Source organism: Sus scrofa, chromosome 13 (assembly GCF_054392235.1).
Source record: "Sus scrofa isolate SSC_HxYL_T2T_F1_AM1 chromosome 13, Sscrofa_HxYL_maternal_Yorkshire_Landrace_v2.0, whole genome shotgun sequence".
In the NCBI taxonomy this organism is placed as follows: Eukaryota; Metazoa; Chordata; class Mammalia; order Artiodactyla; family Suidae; genus Sus; species Sus scrofa.
In genome coordinates this window covers 144,622,142-144,638,006 of record NC_139395.1, presented here as the reverse complement: position 1 = coordinate 144,638,006, position 15,865 = coordinate 144,622,142, and the positions used below count along the sequence as shown (strand labels likewise).

General features: G+C 41.0%; 1 protein-coding gene across 2 annotated transcripts in view; it reads left to right on the top strand.

Annotated features, from left to right (window-relative positions):
* MB21D2 (Mab-21 domain containing 2) overlaps window positions 1-8,629 on the top strand; it is a 122,919-nt gene extending 114,290 nt beyond the window's left edge. Inside the window, exons 2-3 of one of the 2 annotated variants that reach the window (XR_014824546.1) lie at window positions 5,530-7,854; window positions 8,077-8,629. Coding sequence is in view for 1 of the 2 variants with exons in the window: in XM_001925559.7 (XP_001925594.3) it covers window positions 5,530-6,794 (1,265 nt within the window). In the remaining variant the exon portion in view is untranslated. Of the gene's footprint in view, window positions 1-5,529 lie in introns of both variants that reach the window. The other variant, XM_001925559.7, reaches the window with a different exon arrangement.
* The last annotated feature ends 7,236 nt before the right edge of the window (window positions 8,630-15,865 follow it).

Below are 15,865 nucleotides of genomic sequence, written 5' to 3'. Positions count from 1 at the left end.
GTTACGCTGGTTGTATAAACATGTGCTGGCTAGCGTGCTCAGAGCCAGTTGAATCCTGTCTAGGACAAAGGAATAGACAGAATTTTGAGTTATTAATGCCTATGAGGGGGACAATGATTTAGTGGCCATATAATAATGCTACTAATCTATTCAGATCCTTTTACAGATTACAACCCAGCATTTCACGGTTTCCCCCCTGTATATTTGTGGCCTTCCAAATGCTAGAATGAAACAACATATGAAATATAGTAAATTATTTCATTATCAAATATTTCTTTTTGAAAGTAACTGTACCTCCATGTGAGTCTATAAAATAGTAAAAATGATATCCACAACCGCCTCTGCATTCTAAGAGTTCATTCTTATCCTTATAGAGCACAGCTAAAACTCGAGGTGGTAGCAGTTGTTACTCTGTAAAGATGTGGTTAATACTGAAACATGATGACAGCTGAGAAATGATTTTTTTTTTTTTTTTTTTTGTCTTGTCTTTTTAGGGCCACACCCATGGCATACAGAAAGAAGTTCCCAGGCTAGGGGTTGAATCAGAGCTGCAGCCACTGGCCTATACCACAGCCACAGCAATGCCAGATCTGAGCCACGTCTGCGACCTACGCTGCAGCTCATGGCAACGTGAAATCCTTAACCCACTGAGCGAGGCCAGGGATCAAGCCCACATCCTCATGGATGCTAGTTAGGTTCATTACTGCTGAGCCACAACAGGAACTCAGAAATGGACTTTTTTTAATTGAAGTATAGTTGATTTAGAGTTTTGTATTTCTGGTGTACAGCAAAGTGATTCAATTTTATTATATATTATATATTTGTTATATATATATATATATAATACATATATTCTTTTTCCTATTCTTTTCCATTATGTTTTTTTTTGCTTTTGTTTTTTAGAAATATTTGTCTTATAATGCTGTGCCAATTTCTGCTGTACAGCAAAGTGACTCAGTCATGCATATACATATATTCTTTTTTTTTTTCTTTTTTTTTTCTTTTTATCGGGCCGCACCTGTGGCATATGGAGGTTCCCAGGCTAGGGGTCCGATCAGAGCTGTAGCTGCTGGTCTACGCTACGGCCACAGCAACGCCAGATCCTTAACCCACTGAGTGAGGCCAGGGATGGAACCCGCAACCTCATGGTTCCTAGTCAGATTCATTTCCACTGCGTCATGTTGGGAACTCCTATACATTCTTTTTAAAATATTCTCTTCCATAATGGTCTATTCCAGGAGATTGGATATAGTTTCCCATTATAGTTTATTACAGGATATATACAGTTCCCTGGGCTATGCAATAGGACCTACTTGGTTATCTGCTCTTTATGTAATAGCTTGCATCTGCTAATCCCAAACTTCCAATCTCTCCCCCGACCCCTCCCCTTGGCAACCACAAGTCTGTTCTCCATGACTGTGAGTCTGTTTCTGTTTTATAGATAAGTTCATTTGTGTCATATTTTAGGTTTCATGTGTAAGGGATATCATATGTGGTTTGTCTTTCTCTTTCTGACTTAACTTCACTTAGTATAGTAATCTCTGAGTCCAGCCATGTAGCTGCAAATGACGTTGTGTCATTCTTTTTATGTCTGAGTAACATTCCATTGTATATATATATATAGAGAGAGAGAGAGAGAGAGTACATCTTTATCCATTCATTTGCTACTGGACATTTAGGTTGCTTCCATATCTTAGTCATTATAAATAGTGCTGCTGTGAACATAGAGGTGCATGTATTTTTTGAATTACAGTTTTAGTTGGATATATGCCCAGGAGTGGGACTGCAAGATTATACAGCAACTCTCTTTTTAGTTTTTGTTTGTTTTGGCCACACTTCCCTGAGGCATGTGAAAGTTCCCAGGCCAAGGATCGAACCCACACCACAGCAGTAACCCTAGCCACTGCAATGACAATGCTAGATCTTTAACCTGCTGCGCCACAAGACAATACCTACTTTTAGTTTTTTGAGAACTGCCAAGACCAGCTCAGCAGGTTGGGGCTGAAGAATGGGTGCTGTGAAACTTAAGGAAAAAGTTAACATAAAACAAGACACAAAGACATTTATCTTAAGTAAAGGTGGGAACCGGGGGACTCAAGGTCTCAGGGACTCAAGGTCTCAGGGACCAAGAGCACCGCCTCAAGAAACCACACTGCTTTTATTGTGCTCTTGAGGATTACGTCAAGTAAGGGGGGTTGTAGGTGCAGGATATGGGGTTTTTTTTTTTTTAATTATTTTAAAAGTCACTTAGCTGGTTGCTGATTAAGCTTTCTTTCTGCCCTTTAGGCATTTAACAGTCATTAGCATGGAGGAAGCTTGGTGTCAGCTATCTATGCATAGCAGTCTAGAGAATTACCATTGTGCTTCTGCGGACAGCCTATCTGCAGCAACCCAGAGTGCCTAGTTTTGCACCTCAATTCTCCTTGCTAATGCATATCCTGCTAAATGACCCCTCATAAACCCCTTGGGGCCATGAGGCTCATCTTCCTCTTATTCTTTAGAGGACATATCATGCTTGTGCAAACAGTGTGCCAATCTGCACAGGTCCAGTGTGCCTAGACCAATGCATTATGTCCTCATTCAGCTGACCCTATGAATAACTTATGCCTGTTGGTCTTTGTTCTTAAGCTTAAGTCATTTACCCGCACTGTGACTGTTTTTCAAGCAGGAATATGGGGTAAAGTAAAGCAGGACAAGATGGAGTTTTCAGCATAGAAAACAGAAGCAAAGAGGCTAAGAAAAGATTGTAGAAACATGTCTCGTGACAGAGAACTTCTGTCTTCTTGAGAAATGACTCTTTGTTTTGGTGTTTATGATAACTTTGAACTCTGGTTGCTAAATCTGGCTTTTAAATGCCACTTTTCAAATGAAAACAAATTGTCCATGCTGATTGGTAGTGAAAGCTGCTTGGGTAATATGTGATGTCTTAGATTGGGTTGCTCAGGAAGCAGTCCCTGAAATGGAGTTAGGATAAGGAACATCTGGAGGGGAGCGGGGAGGAAGCAAGCCCTAAACCTGCAGGTTTCCTTGCAGGTCCAGTGGTCAGCCTTGGTGGACCCCCTGGGGACTCTGGGTTCAAATGACTCTTCAGAGTATCTTGAACTGGGCACTTCCATATTGGTTGGTTATGGGATGTGTACTTCCCACCCTCACCCCAACCACAGAACATGCTCTTGGTGGAGGTGGCTCCTTGCAGTAAGATAGTCCTTAAGGAATCGTGTTGATAGCACTCTCAGACAAGAAGTCCTTTATTAAAGAGAGATTTGGGAGCCACATCAGAGCACAGGGAATGTGAGAAACAGCCAAAAAAATAATAATAATAAAAAAAATTCAGGTACGCAGGATTCTCTTTCTGATGAATTGTGGACTCTTTAATGTTGGAGAAGGTCTTAACTGCTTTCAAAAGAAAGTGATACCTCTCTGTTAATCTTGTTTGGAAAGTAGGATTTTAAAGAATGAAAAAGCATAAATTCATAAATGAGTGTTAAATTGTGAAATATAGAGGTAGCATAGACATTCATGGTTTATTTGCATTGGGATTAACTTAGAAATGAAAAACTATGCTGATTAAAAGTAATTGCAGTGACTAATTGAATCATAGTTTGTGGTAGCTCTTTTTGATCTTTCAGGAAACGTTAAATAAGTTACAGAATTATGCTGGTAGTTTGTATGATGATGAAACACAGGTGAATGTATAATAAAAAAGACTGGAGGCAGGGAAGGTAAATTTGTATGTTGTTCATGGAACAGTCAGTCATTTTCATCCTGCCTTTAAGTACTTCATATTTAAGCCCATTAATTTCATTGATTAGTTCCTTTGACATTGAATCTTAGCTTCAATTGTGTGCCTACTGGGTGCAAATTGTGTGCCTCCTGGGTGTAGAACCCTGTGCCTGCTGAATACATATTTGAGACATGGTTCTCGCTGTCAAAGGGCTTATAATATCATTCAAAAAAAAACCACATCACATTTATTACATTACCACGAATCTCATCAGAAAGTATATAATTTGGAAAGATGTTAAGCTTATGGTGCAGGAGATGAGTTTTACTTGCTTTTCTTGAAACATTTTTTTTCTTGACAGCTCCAATTTTTTCATTGGCAATAAATATTTCAGTTGTTTTCATGAAAACAGGCTCATTTTGTTCATTTTTAAAGAAAATGTCCATCAAATATCCAAGTTGAAATAATATGATTTATCTGTAGTTCTTTAACTTAAAAATAGTGTTCCATTAAGAAAGCGGCTAAAATTTAGCCCCCAACTCAAACACAAGAGCTTTTCTTGAAGACGGTGTTTGTATTTGGTATGAGGTGGAAGTGCTTTATGGTAACTTCCTGTTTCACCACATAGAATGTTAGAAAAGTGGTTTGAAATTTGAGATTCAATAAAATCAATCCAGTTTTCTTTTCCATTAAAGATTTTAAGTGAACTTGGATTATTATAAATTTCTCTTTTTTTGAGAGTTTTTTTTAAATTTAATTTTTATTTTATATTGGAGTATAGTTGATTTACAGTGTTGTGTTAGTTTCAGGTGTACAGCAAAGTGATTCTACATATACATATATCCCTTTTTTTTTAGATTCTTTTCCCATCCAGATTATAATAGAATATTGCCTAGAATTCCCTGTGCTATACAGTAGGTCCTTGTTAATTATTTTATGTAGGGTGGTATATATATGTTAATTCCAAACTCCTAATTTATCACCCCCAGACAGTAACTATAAGTTACCAAACTTAGTAACTGTAAGTTTCTTTTCAAAATTTGTGAGTTTGTTTCTGTTTTGTAATGCTAGAGCATGCCAGGAATATGGAATCCAATGAATACTAGTAGAGTCTGGTGCCACTCTCTTGACTAAGGCACCAGCAATTTTGCCCTCCTTTACTTTTGTACTATTAAGTGTCAGCACAGTGAAAAAGGCAAATAATGTATTAGTAATAGTATCAGTATGAGAAGAGTGATGATCTCACTGTCCCGTGAAGGTGCCCCACTTTCAGTGTCCACAGCTCACACTGAGAAGCACTGGTGTAGGGGAGAGTTTAAGCAGGGAGAGCCTGGGGGAGGGAGACTGCTTGGCAAGAAATGAAAGAACCGGGCTTTATATGAGAGCCGCAGAGATGGAGAATAGGGAAGGAGTGAGAGATGTTGCACAGGTCATAGAGATAAGATCTGGCAGCAGAAAGACAAGTAAGAGTTGAACCTTACTGAAATTTTCAGCCTTGGTGACTGAGTAGATGGCACTGCCATGAACCAAGGTGATGACTGGGGGAAGAAGAGCCCCAGTTTCTGATTGAACATGATGCTACTTTCACTGTACGAGAGGGCTCTGCCCTAATTCTCCCACTTGGAAAAGGGATGGATTCTAGCACCCATGAGAGTGAACCAAGTACTGTTGGCTGGGTCCACACAGCAGCCTAAGATCTGGTTTTGTACTGATAAGAAATAGTGGCTTTTGGAAGCTCAGCACATGTGAGAATAAGACTCTGAGTCTGTGCTTCCTATAATAGTGTTTTCTCTTTCTGTTTCTAGGGATGGTGCAAAAGCTGGACCAAAAACTTCCAGTGGCCAATGAATACCTGTTGCTCTCTGGAGGAGTCCGGGAAGGTGTGGTAGACCTAGACTTAGATGAGCTTAATGTCTATGCCCGAGGAACCGACTATGATATGGACTTCACTCTTCTGGTGCCCGCCCTTAAGCTGCATGACCGTAATCAGCCTGTGACCCTGGATATGCGCCACTCAGCCTTGTGCCACTCTTGGCTGAGCCTTCGGCTCTTCGATGAGGGGACGATCAGTAAGTGGAAAGACTGCTGCACCATTGTAGATCACATCAATGGTGCCACCAACTACTTCTTCTCCCCAACCAAAGTGGCCGACTGGTTCTATGACTCCATCAGCATTGTCCTCTCGGAGATACAGAAGAAACCTCAGCGAGGGATGCCAAAGGTGGAAAAGGTAGAAAAGAATGGGACCATCATCTCCATCATTCTGGGTGTGGGGAGCAGTCGCATGTTGTACGACATTGTCCCGGTGGTGTCTTTCAAAGGTTGGCCTGCAGTGGCCCAGAGCTGGCTCATGGAGAACCACTTTTGGGATGGGAAGATCACGGAAGAAGAGGTCATCAGTGGGTTTTACTTGGTGCCTGCTTGCTCCTACAAGGGAAAGAAGGACAATGAGTGGCGGCTGTCCTTTGCCAGGAGCGAGGTGCAGTTGAAGAAGTGCATCTCCAGCAGCCTCATGCAGGCCTACCAGGCTTGCAAAGCCATCATCATTAAACTCCTGTCCCGGCCCAAGGCCATCAGCCCCTATCACCTGCGGAGCATGATGCTCTGGGCCTGCGACAGACTTCCTGCCAACTACTTAGCCCAAGAAGACTATGCAGCCCACTTTTTGCTGGGCCTCATTGATGACCTGCAGCACTGTCTGGTCAACAAGATGTGCCCCAATTATTTCATCCCACAGTGCAACATGCTGGAGCACCTGTCAGAAGAGACGGTGATGCTCCACGCGCGGAAGCTCTCCTCGGTCCGCTCAGACCCGGCGGAGCACTTGCGCACAGCCATCGAGCACGTCAAGGCAGCCAACCGGCTGACGCTGGAGCTCCAGAGGCGAGGCAGCACCACCAGCATCCCCTCCCCGCAGTCCGACGGAGGGGACCCCAACCAGCCCGATGACCGCTTGGCCAAAAAACTGCAGCAGCTCGTGACTGAGAACCCGGGGAAGTCCATCTCTGTCTTTATTAACCCTGATGATGTGACAAGGCCCCATTTCAGAATTGATGATAAATTTTTCTGAGCGATTTTTGCTGCCCCCCACCCCCTTTTTTTTTTTCCTGGTTCTAAAGCTCTCATAATATGTAGTGTGGTTTGTGATGCTGTCTTTCCGTTTTTTACATATCCAGCCTAGATTGGATCTGTTAAGAACACATTTTTTAAGTTTCCTGGTTCTGCAGGATGGTGCAGGCGCTGAAACAGTATATTACTATTTCATATTCTGCCTCTGATTTTGTTGTTGACTTTTTATAGTTATTGTCACCTTGTTTGTTTTGGTGTTTGGTTTTTTTGTTTTTTTTTTTTTAAGGAGAACTTGAGCCATACATAGATGAAAATGCCCATGAATTCTCTTGCTTTTTTCTGTTTCATGCTTTGTGTGAATTTGTTAATGGGAGTGGGAAATGAAACTCTTTCTGATGCTTCAGGATTCTCTTATTTTCTGTTTTGTTTTTCTGTCTTTATTTTTTTAATGAGCGTTCATCACTACAGGTGTTTGAAAGTCATTTGAACCTGGGAACTACCTGGTACGTTAGCTGGATTTATTTGTGATGACTAGTGGCCAGGGTAGTTCCCCAACTCTTGGCCAAACAATGTAGACTTTGAAAGTGATAATGCTACAAATTGTGTTTGGAGCAACTTCATTGAATGTAATTGTCCTCAAATCAGAACTTTGGATGGTTTGGAGGGTGTCTTTGACAACTTTCCAAATAGAATTAAGGTTTCTAAATGGTAGTTTTAGTGTATGTAATTATTCGAAGCCTTATTTAAATCCTATTAAAGAACATACCATTATAATTGTTATTTGCACTAATGAAATCTTTGCCATTGTCAGAGTTCCCATGCGTATGTTTGAGTATAAATCGACATCTCCTGTTGGAAATGCTATCATTTCTTCATTCTGCCCATTTCTCTTAATCAATAGAATGATTGTTTCCATTTGTTTAGTTCTCCTTTAATTATGGGGTCCTGTTTGACCCTTGTTGATATTCCTGGTTCCTATCCTACTGAGAGAAGTTTTTAAAGTTTTATACCTGCTAAGTGACTTTATCTGAAGCTGGGGAAAATATATGCTTGATAAAGGAGTGTCTTTGTACATGCAGTTGACCCTTGAACAACTCAGGTTTGAATTGTGTGGGTTCACTTACACGTGGATTTTTTTCACTAACTGCATACTACAGCACTATACAATCCATAGCTGGTTGAATATGTGGATTTGGAACTGTGGATAGAGAGCTAATTGTACAGTTTTATATGGATTTTCAACCTCACAGGGGTCGGTACCCCCAACCCGCATATTGTTCAAGGGTCAACTGTATATCTTTTGAAGCTATAGAGGTAAGCTTTTTTTGTTGCAAAGTCTCTTTGCTTCTACTGAGAGTTTTGGAACACTGGAAGGAAAAATTAATAATGATCCCCAAATAGAAGATACCAAGCCTGTTCAAAAGCAGGTTTTGATACAGAGCAGGAACCAAGAAATAATTGTGGGTGGCAGCCTTGGTGTAGAGATGTCTTGTCTTCATGAATGGCATTACCTGCCAGGTTTAGGTGCTACAAGGCATTGGCTCCTGGCTTTGATACAGACTTATGGCAAACTGTAGTATTTGGGAGGAGGGGGCCTGCTGATCTCTCAAAAGATGATCATGATGTCTACTATTGGAAGGGTCAAGCAACATTTTGATTTTGATCTTGAATGTCCAGTCTCATGGGTTGGATTTTGGCCCCCTGAAATCAGGCATATGTGGTTTTGGTTTTTGCATGGGGATTACTGTAATGCTTATTAATGAAAATGAAATCATTCAACCATCTGAAGTCAAACACGAAAATAATAATAATAAAAGAAACATACTGGCCTTGGAATTTTGTTGTTGTTTGTTAGTTTGTAATCTGGAAACTATTTTCTTAGTAGTCTACCAATAGTCACTTTCAATAAAATTCAGTAGCCCTGGTCTGGCTGTTGTCTTTCAGGCCAGATGTCTATGCAGGGAACATTCAGTATTCGTTCTTCCCTTTCTCCCATTTTCCTAATAGTATCTACCTATACTCCACATCATCTGTGTTCTTTTGGGGAAATGATTTCCCATCCCCAGCTCCACACATGCACCCTGATTGGTGAAGGCCAAGCAACATAACCATTTCCCTGGCCACAATCATTAAGCATATGATGCTAATTATATAGCATCAGCTACTCCAATCAGAGACATGCTCAGAATTCTAGCTTGGGATGTTGGTTCAGCAGCATATTCCCTCGATACGGAAGAGGAAGTCCTCAGATTTGCTGTTAGTACCATAAACCCAGGGCTATTAAGTCAGACATTGTTGAAGGTGAGTAGAAATGAGATGTAGTGTGATACCGTTTCTTGTCCGAAACATAAGCCAATCATTGCCTTGCTGAACTTCTGTCCTTCTGAAGCCCAGAAGAATGGTTAAAATCATTTCTGTTTCAAGTCCAATATAAAATATCTTAGGGCGGCAGTCATCATTTTAATATGACTTATATCTGCTTCTTGGGGTTCTGGGAATTTTGGGTTTTTTGGGTTGGGGGAATTTATAAGCAGTAACTCAACAGGACTTCAATTCTCTGATGGGACCTGATTTCACATAGTTCAAGAGGAGGTATTTCTGGACCCTATGGCTTTCTCATCTAAGTTGGAAGATCCAAAGATGCAAAGAAAGGTTGGTTTCAGAGTGGAGGGAGCCAAATAGGATCAGACATTTTAAAAATAAGGGTATCTCTAAAATTACCATTCAAAGTTATTTCAGAGAAAATGAGAGGCAGGCTAATTTTACGTTCAGGTGGAGATGTGAGGAAACGGAGGAGGCTTTGGAGGCTGGTTGAAGAGCCCCAACGACTTCATCGCCAACCCCTTGTAAATACAGACACACACACACACACACACACACACACACACTTGCTTTCACATCATGAATTGAAGGTTTCTTTATGGTGTTTTGTAACACTTCCTGGGAGAAGTAAAGCCCTTCAGTTGATCACAGCTTAGTGTTGGTTATTTTGGATCAGATCATTATGTTTCTGAGAAAAATGTCCTGATTTGGAGTTCAGCCTTGGACAGGACGGCTGGGCAGGAAAAGGAAGGCTGTGCTTAGCAGTGGCTGCTGGGTCAAGGGGCTTCCTGCTGCTCCAGAGCTTGGCGATGTAATTTGGGGAAGATACTGAACTCCATCCATCCTGATAAGCTCTCTCCAGAACCTCTCCCTTGAGTCACTCAAAAGGGTAGCTTGTACTTCACTTCCCATCTGGTCATTGCTTGGGGTCAAGGAAAGATTCCCCATATTCTAACCTGGAGGGTAAACCTTACCATTAAATGGGGCACTAACCACTACTTATACTAAAGGAAGGGGATGGACCTCATTTCCTGTTCCTGTTCCTTTATTACTATCAGGTAGTTTTAAACTGACTGAAATAATACCTTTATTACTACCATGTGGTAATAATGCCTTTATTACTATCATGTAGTTTTAAACTGATTGAAATAATGCCATTCATGCTCCTCTCTAAGGAACCTAGACAATTTTGAAAATGCATCTCTTATGCTAACTTCCTCGAGATTAACCAAAAATGCATGATCTAAATGTTGTTTAGAATACATGTTCACCAATGGAGAATTATTTGCAACATGTCTAAAATTCGATCTTATGTTAGAAGTTAGCTAGAAAAATCTTTTTTCATTTTTTTAAGAAAACATATATGTGGTAGAAAAGAAGCTGTAAAAATTTTAATTGTGATAATTGTGTTTCTTTCTCTCTGTCCATTGTATAATGATACCCTATTAGAAGGACGTTCAAAAGCAGCATGTTTCATAAACTGCACCATTTGCCATGTGGCACTGAACTTTTATACCAGTATAGCGTGACCCAAGTTTGGGTTAGCAGTTTTCAATCCACAGTTGGCTCCTGACATTCATCAAATATCAGTGAGACCAGATGCCTGGGTCTGCATGGTTAAGAGTAATGAAGGCATTTCAGAAAACTCAAGTATCGGTCTCCATATAAATCGTTGTTCAAAGATCTTTAAAGACATGTTTTGTCTTAATTTGCCATGGCAGCTGAGATGAAGATGTTTGCATTTTTAGACCAGGTTCCCTCTCTTTTGAGGATGGGTGGGTTTTTACTGTGAGGGTTGGCACATGGATATTTTCCACATATTTCCCATCCTCCATCTACTCTACCAGTTAATCACCGAAGCTTAAGGGGGCTAAATGTGGGTAGAAGCAAGAATGTGTTTCTTTGCCTCTACATGCTTAGCTATAAGACACAGGATTGAGGCTGTACCCTTCCTTTCTGGCCTTCACAATCTAAGATTGCCTCTACGGTTTCCAAAATAATCTCAATTTTATATTTATAAATCCATCTATTTATGCACAGAGAGCCTTCTGTTTGGCAGAATATTATTTTTAAAAATACTACTAATTGCACTAGCATATATGGGGGGCACAGCAAACATTTGTTGACTACTTGCTAATGCAGATGTTCTTGCTAGATGCCTTTACTCATGAACCTATTTATGTCTCCCAGGAACTCGAAACATTTAAGGAAACCAAGATTCAGAAACTAGGTAACACGTTCAGAGCCCCACACACAATTAAATGTTGGCGCAAAGTCAACATTTGAAACCATTTTTGTTTCCAAAATTAAGAAATTTTTTACTATGCCATCCTGCCCCTGCTATTATCATCTATTCTTGTTTAGGATAAAGTCTATTCTATGCATTTATAGAGGACCTGCATTTAGATAAAAGTTAAACCATAAATAACAGAAGCTGGGGCAAAGTTTTTTTCAGAGGTTTTCATCAGCCGCGTAGATGGATCATTTAGAGAAAGTTAATTTTCTTTTTTTTTTTTTTTTTTTTTTTTTGTCTATTTGCTGTTTCTTTGGGCCGCTCCTGTGGCATATGGAGGTTCCCAGGCTAGGGGTTGAATCGGAGCTGTAGCCACTGGCCTACACCAGAGCCACAGCAACGTGGGATCCGAGCCGCGTCTGCAACCTACACCACAGCTCACGGCAACGCCAGATCGTTAACCCACTGAGTAAGGGCAGGGACCGAACCCACAACCTCATGGTTCCTAGTCAGATTCGTTAACCACTGAGCCACGACGGGAACTCCTAGAGAAAGTTAATTTTCTTTTTTTTTTTTTGACCACACCACTGCATATGGAGTTCCTGGGCCAGGGATTGAATCCAAGGCTGGGCTGGGGGAATCGAACCCACATCCCTGCCACTGCAGAGATGCTGTTGATCCCATTGTGCCACAGTGGGAACTCCTGGAGAAAGTTAATTTTCTGTCACTGACAGATTCTGGGAGAAGAGAAATGACCACTTGTGGGAAAGTTTTTGTTTGGGATAGGGAATTGACTAAACATGAAGTAGTAGTGTCGCCTATGAAGTATTCTTGCCAACAATTTATTCAAGTTTTCTTTGTTTTGTTTTGTTTTGTTTTGTCTTTTGCTTTGTCTTATTTTGTTTTGTCTTTTTTCCTTTTAAGGCTACACCCGCGGCATATGGAGGTTCCCAGGCTAGGGGTCTAATCAGAACTACAGCTTCAGACCTACGCCAGAGCCACAGAAATGCCAGATCCGAGCCACGTCTTACACCCACAGCACAGCTCACAGCAACGCTGGATCCTTAACCCATTGAGCGAGGGAGGCTAGGGATCGAATCCGCAACCTCATGGTTCCTACTCATATTCATTTCCGCTGCACCACAATGAGAACTCTCAAGTTTTCTTTGTATCTTACTTCATAGAGAAATCCAAAGTTAGAGGAACAGCTTAGCAAGCACCACAAGGACATAATCAAACAAATCCAGGAGGAAGATGATCCTATAGACAACTGGTCCAGACTTTTTCACCAATTAATGTCGTGGTACAAAAACAAGCAGGAGGAGATGGTTTCGAGTTATATAATGAGCAAATGCTCCCCATGATCCTACAAAACATATTGAACAAACCAGCTATAAAAATGTTTTGGAACAATTTGGGAATTTTGATTATGCTATTAAGGAATTATTAGTAAGTTTCATCAGGTGTGATAATGGTGTTATGATTATATAAGAAAATAACCTTAAAGAAGCATGCTGAAGTATTAGGGAAATATGCCTGCAACATGTTAAAGTATTTCAACAACAACAAAAAAGCAAACGTGGCAAAATGCTTTAAAAAGTGTATTTCATTTTAATTCCTGAGCCCAGAGGAATGGGCAGTAGGAGAACAGCTATTATTAGCAAAACGCTACTCATTTTTAAGATATAGGGAGAGAGGTATTATCTTTGAAAAGAAAAAAATGTGTATTTGGGAACTTGGTTACAATTAAAAATTAGCTACTAATGACAGGTAACCAATAACTTTGATAGATCTTTCAGAAGGCATTGATATGAAAATGAAATGCATGTAAATAGAACATAAGGTATTTTTAGAACAGTATTTTGGAAGTTTAGGTTTTTTGTAATGTATTTTTAAAAAATTTCTAGGCATTTGTTAAAACTTTGACTAAATTCTATAAGACCTTACCACTTATATTTTATAAACCTTTGAATTTATGATTTACATTTATAATTTCATAGAAATCACACTCTTAAACCAGCTTTCATTGACTATCAGTAAGTTAAAGACCGAAATGATTTTCGTGATGACTTAAGTGATGGACCAGAGGGACACGGTGGCATTTCTTGGTTATGATGGTCAAAGTGATCTTGAAAGAAACAGAGGTTTGTTTCTGACCCTTCCTTCTTCCAGTTCTGTGCTTCAAGGACTGAAGCAAATATCTGTCACCGTGAGCCAAGCTCTTTCTTATTTGTGGGAATAAGTAAACACGAATAAAATCGAGGAGTTCCTGCTGTGGCCCAGCGGGATTGACTGCATCTCTGGCATGCTGGGATGTAGGTTCAATTCCAGCCTGGCACAGTGGGTTAAGAATCTGGCACTGAACTCCATATGCCACAGGGCAACCAAAAAACTTTTTTTTTTTTTTTTTAATAAAAAAATAAAATCGAGGAGTTTCTGCTGTGGCACAGTGGGTTAAGAGTCTGACTGCAGTGGATGGGGTTGCTTCGGAGGTTTGGGTTAGACCCAGGCCTACCGCAGTGGGTTAAATGATCCTGCATTGCTGGGTCTGTAGCTAGGATTCCATCCCTGGCTTGGGAACTTCCTTATGCTGCAGGTGAAGCCATAAAATAAAAATTAAAAAAATTAAAATATAAATCAAACACTTAGTTTGCAACCAGGGGAGTTTCCTGGGTGAAATTTGAAATTGATCTCTATACACAGAGGGCAAAGAGAGACTGAAGAAAGGGCCAGACAACTCCAGGTTTGTAGGTGGTAGGTTTAATAAGCAAGGAGTCGTATATTTGAGATGAGGCTTCTCTCGGCAGCTGTAATCTTTATGTTTACATAGATAACAGTGTTCAGTCAGTATTCTTCTTTCTTTCTTTGGTTTTTGGGGCCGCACATGCAACATATGGAAGTTCCTAGAGTAGGGGTCAAATCGGCTACAGCTGCTGGCCTATACCACAACCACAGCAACGCAGGATCCGAGCCATGTCTGCGACCTACACCACAGCTCAAGGCAACACCAGATCCTTATCCCACTGAGCAAGGCCAGGGATGGAACCCACATCCTCATGGATACTAGCCAGGTTTGTCAGTATTCAATCTACAGGGTCCCAGCCGCACTTTACCTCTCAAGGCTTCCTCCTTGAAATGGCTCCTCCTGTGGGAATGGTGGGCTGAGCATACATTTCAAGGGTGAAAGGAGGGATGAGGAGCCTGCCATTGCCGGGGTCCAGCTCTTGGGTCACCAGAAGGTTACATCCTCTTGATGACAATCTCCAACAAACACCTCAGATCTATGGTGACTGGCAAGTAGTTTGTATAAGGCTTACTGAATTCACCAAGTGACAAGGTCCTCTTCCCTTCCCTGGCTCCTGTTTGCTCTTATAATTTGCAAACTGAGGAGTGAGATTTGTGACCTTTCAGGACCCCTCCATGAAAAGTTGTTGGCTGTCAAAGGGAAAAAAAAAAAAACAAAGATAAAAGCTGGACATGAAGATTAACTGATGAAAATTTCTGACTAGTAAATGGGATTTGTAGACCCAGCAGGGGTCTCCAGTTGAACTGAAGTGGACGGAAACTTGGGACTGTGCTCTGATGGGCTAGATTAATGAGAAGATGCTGCTTTTGCGTGTCCCATTCTCTCCCTCTTCCTCCCTCTCCCCACCCCTTCTCCCTTCCTCTTGTAAAAACTTCTCTCCAGGGTGGCCTCATTGTTCTGAATGCTCCCCAGGGCCACTCTCATGGTTGCAGGTACAGATCTTGCTGTGCCCTCCCCACAGCTGCATTTGTGGCATTTTACAAAGCTATTGCTTGCAAAAGGATTTTACTGGAAAACTTAAAACGTCTAGCTCTCAAGTTACTAAATATACCATTGACCTTGGCTTTTTTTTCGACGAGAATTCTAAGAGGGGAAAAAAACATTGGGAGTTTGTGTGACATGGAGGTAGACTAGATTGGGTAGATAATCCACTTAAATTTGATCCCTGACTACTATGTGTTCACCTCATGGTAGAATTCTTTGTGGCAGTGCCTTCCATCATAATGCTGTGACTCTGACAAGATCATGGCATGCCTCTAGCCAGGGAGATCCTTCCTTGCTGTCCTACTGACCTTCCAGTCATGTGGAGTTTCTCTATGCTGAAAGGATGTGTATAATAAAAGCATAACAGAGAGCCCAAGACTGGTTTCCTCATAGGCACAGCGAAGGTCCTGCCCTACATCTCTGACCTGTGGCCCTGGCTACTTCATTTTCCTTACATTCTATACACCAACTCTGTAGAGCATTGAATGGTCCTGGGTCATTACATGGAATTCCCTGTGTTCTACCTCCCACCTCTAACTATCCTACAACCTTCTGAGACATACAAGGCCTCATGCTTCAGCCTCTCCTGTGAGCTTCTTTAGACAGCCCTGTTCTACTTTCCGACTAGTTGTTAGAGAACCACTGTCTTCCAAATATCCCCACCAGCCAGCCAAAATATTTTGACAAGTTTTCTGAGGTTTGTATTACGAAAATTATAGGTATTTAA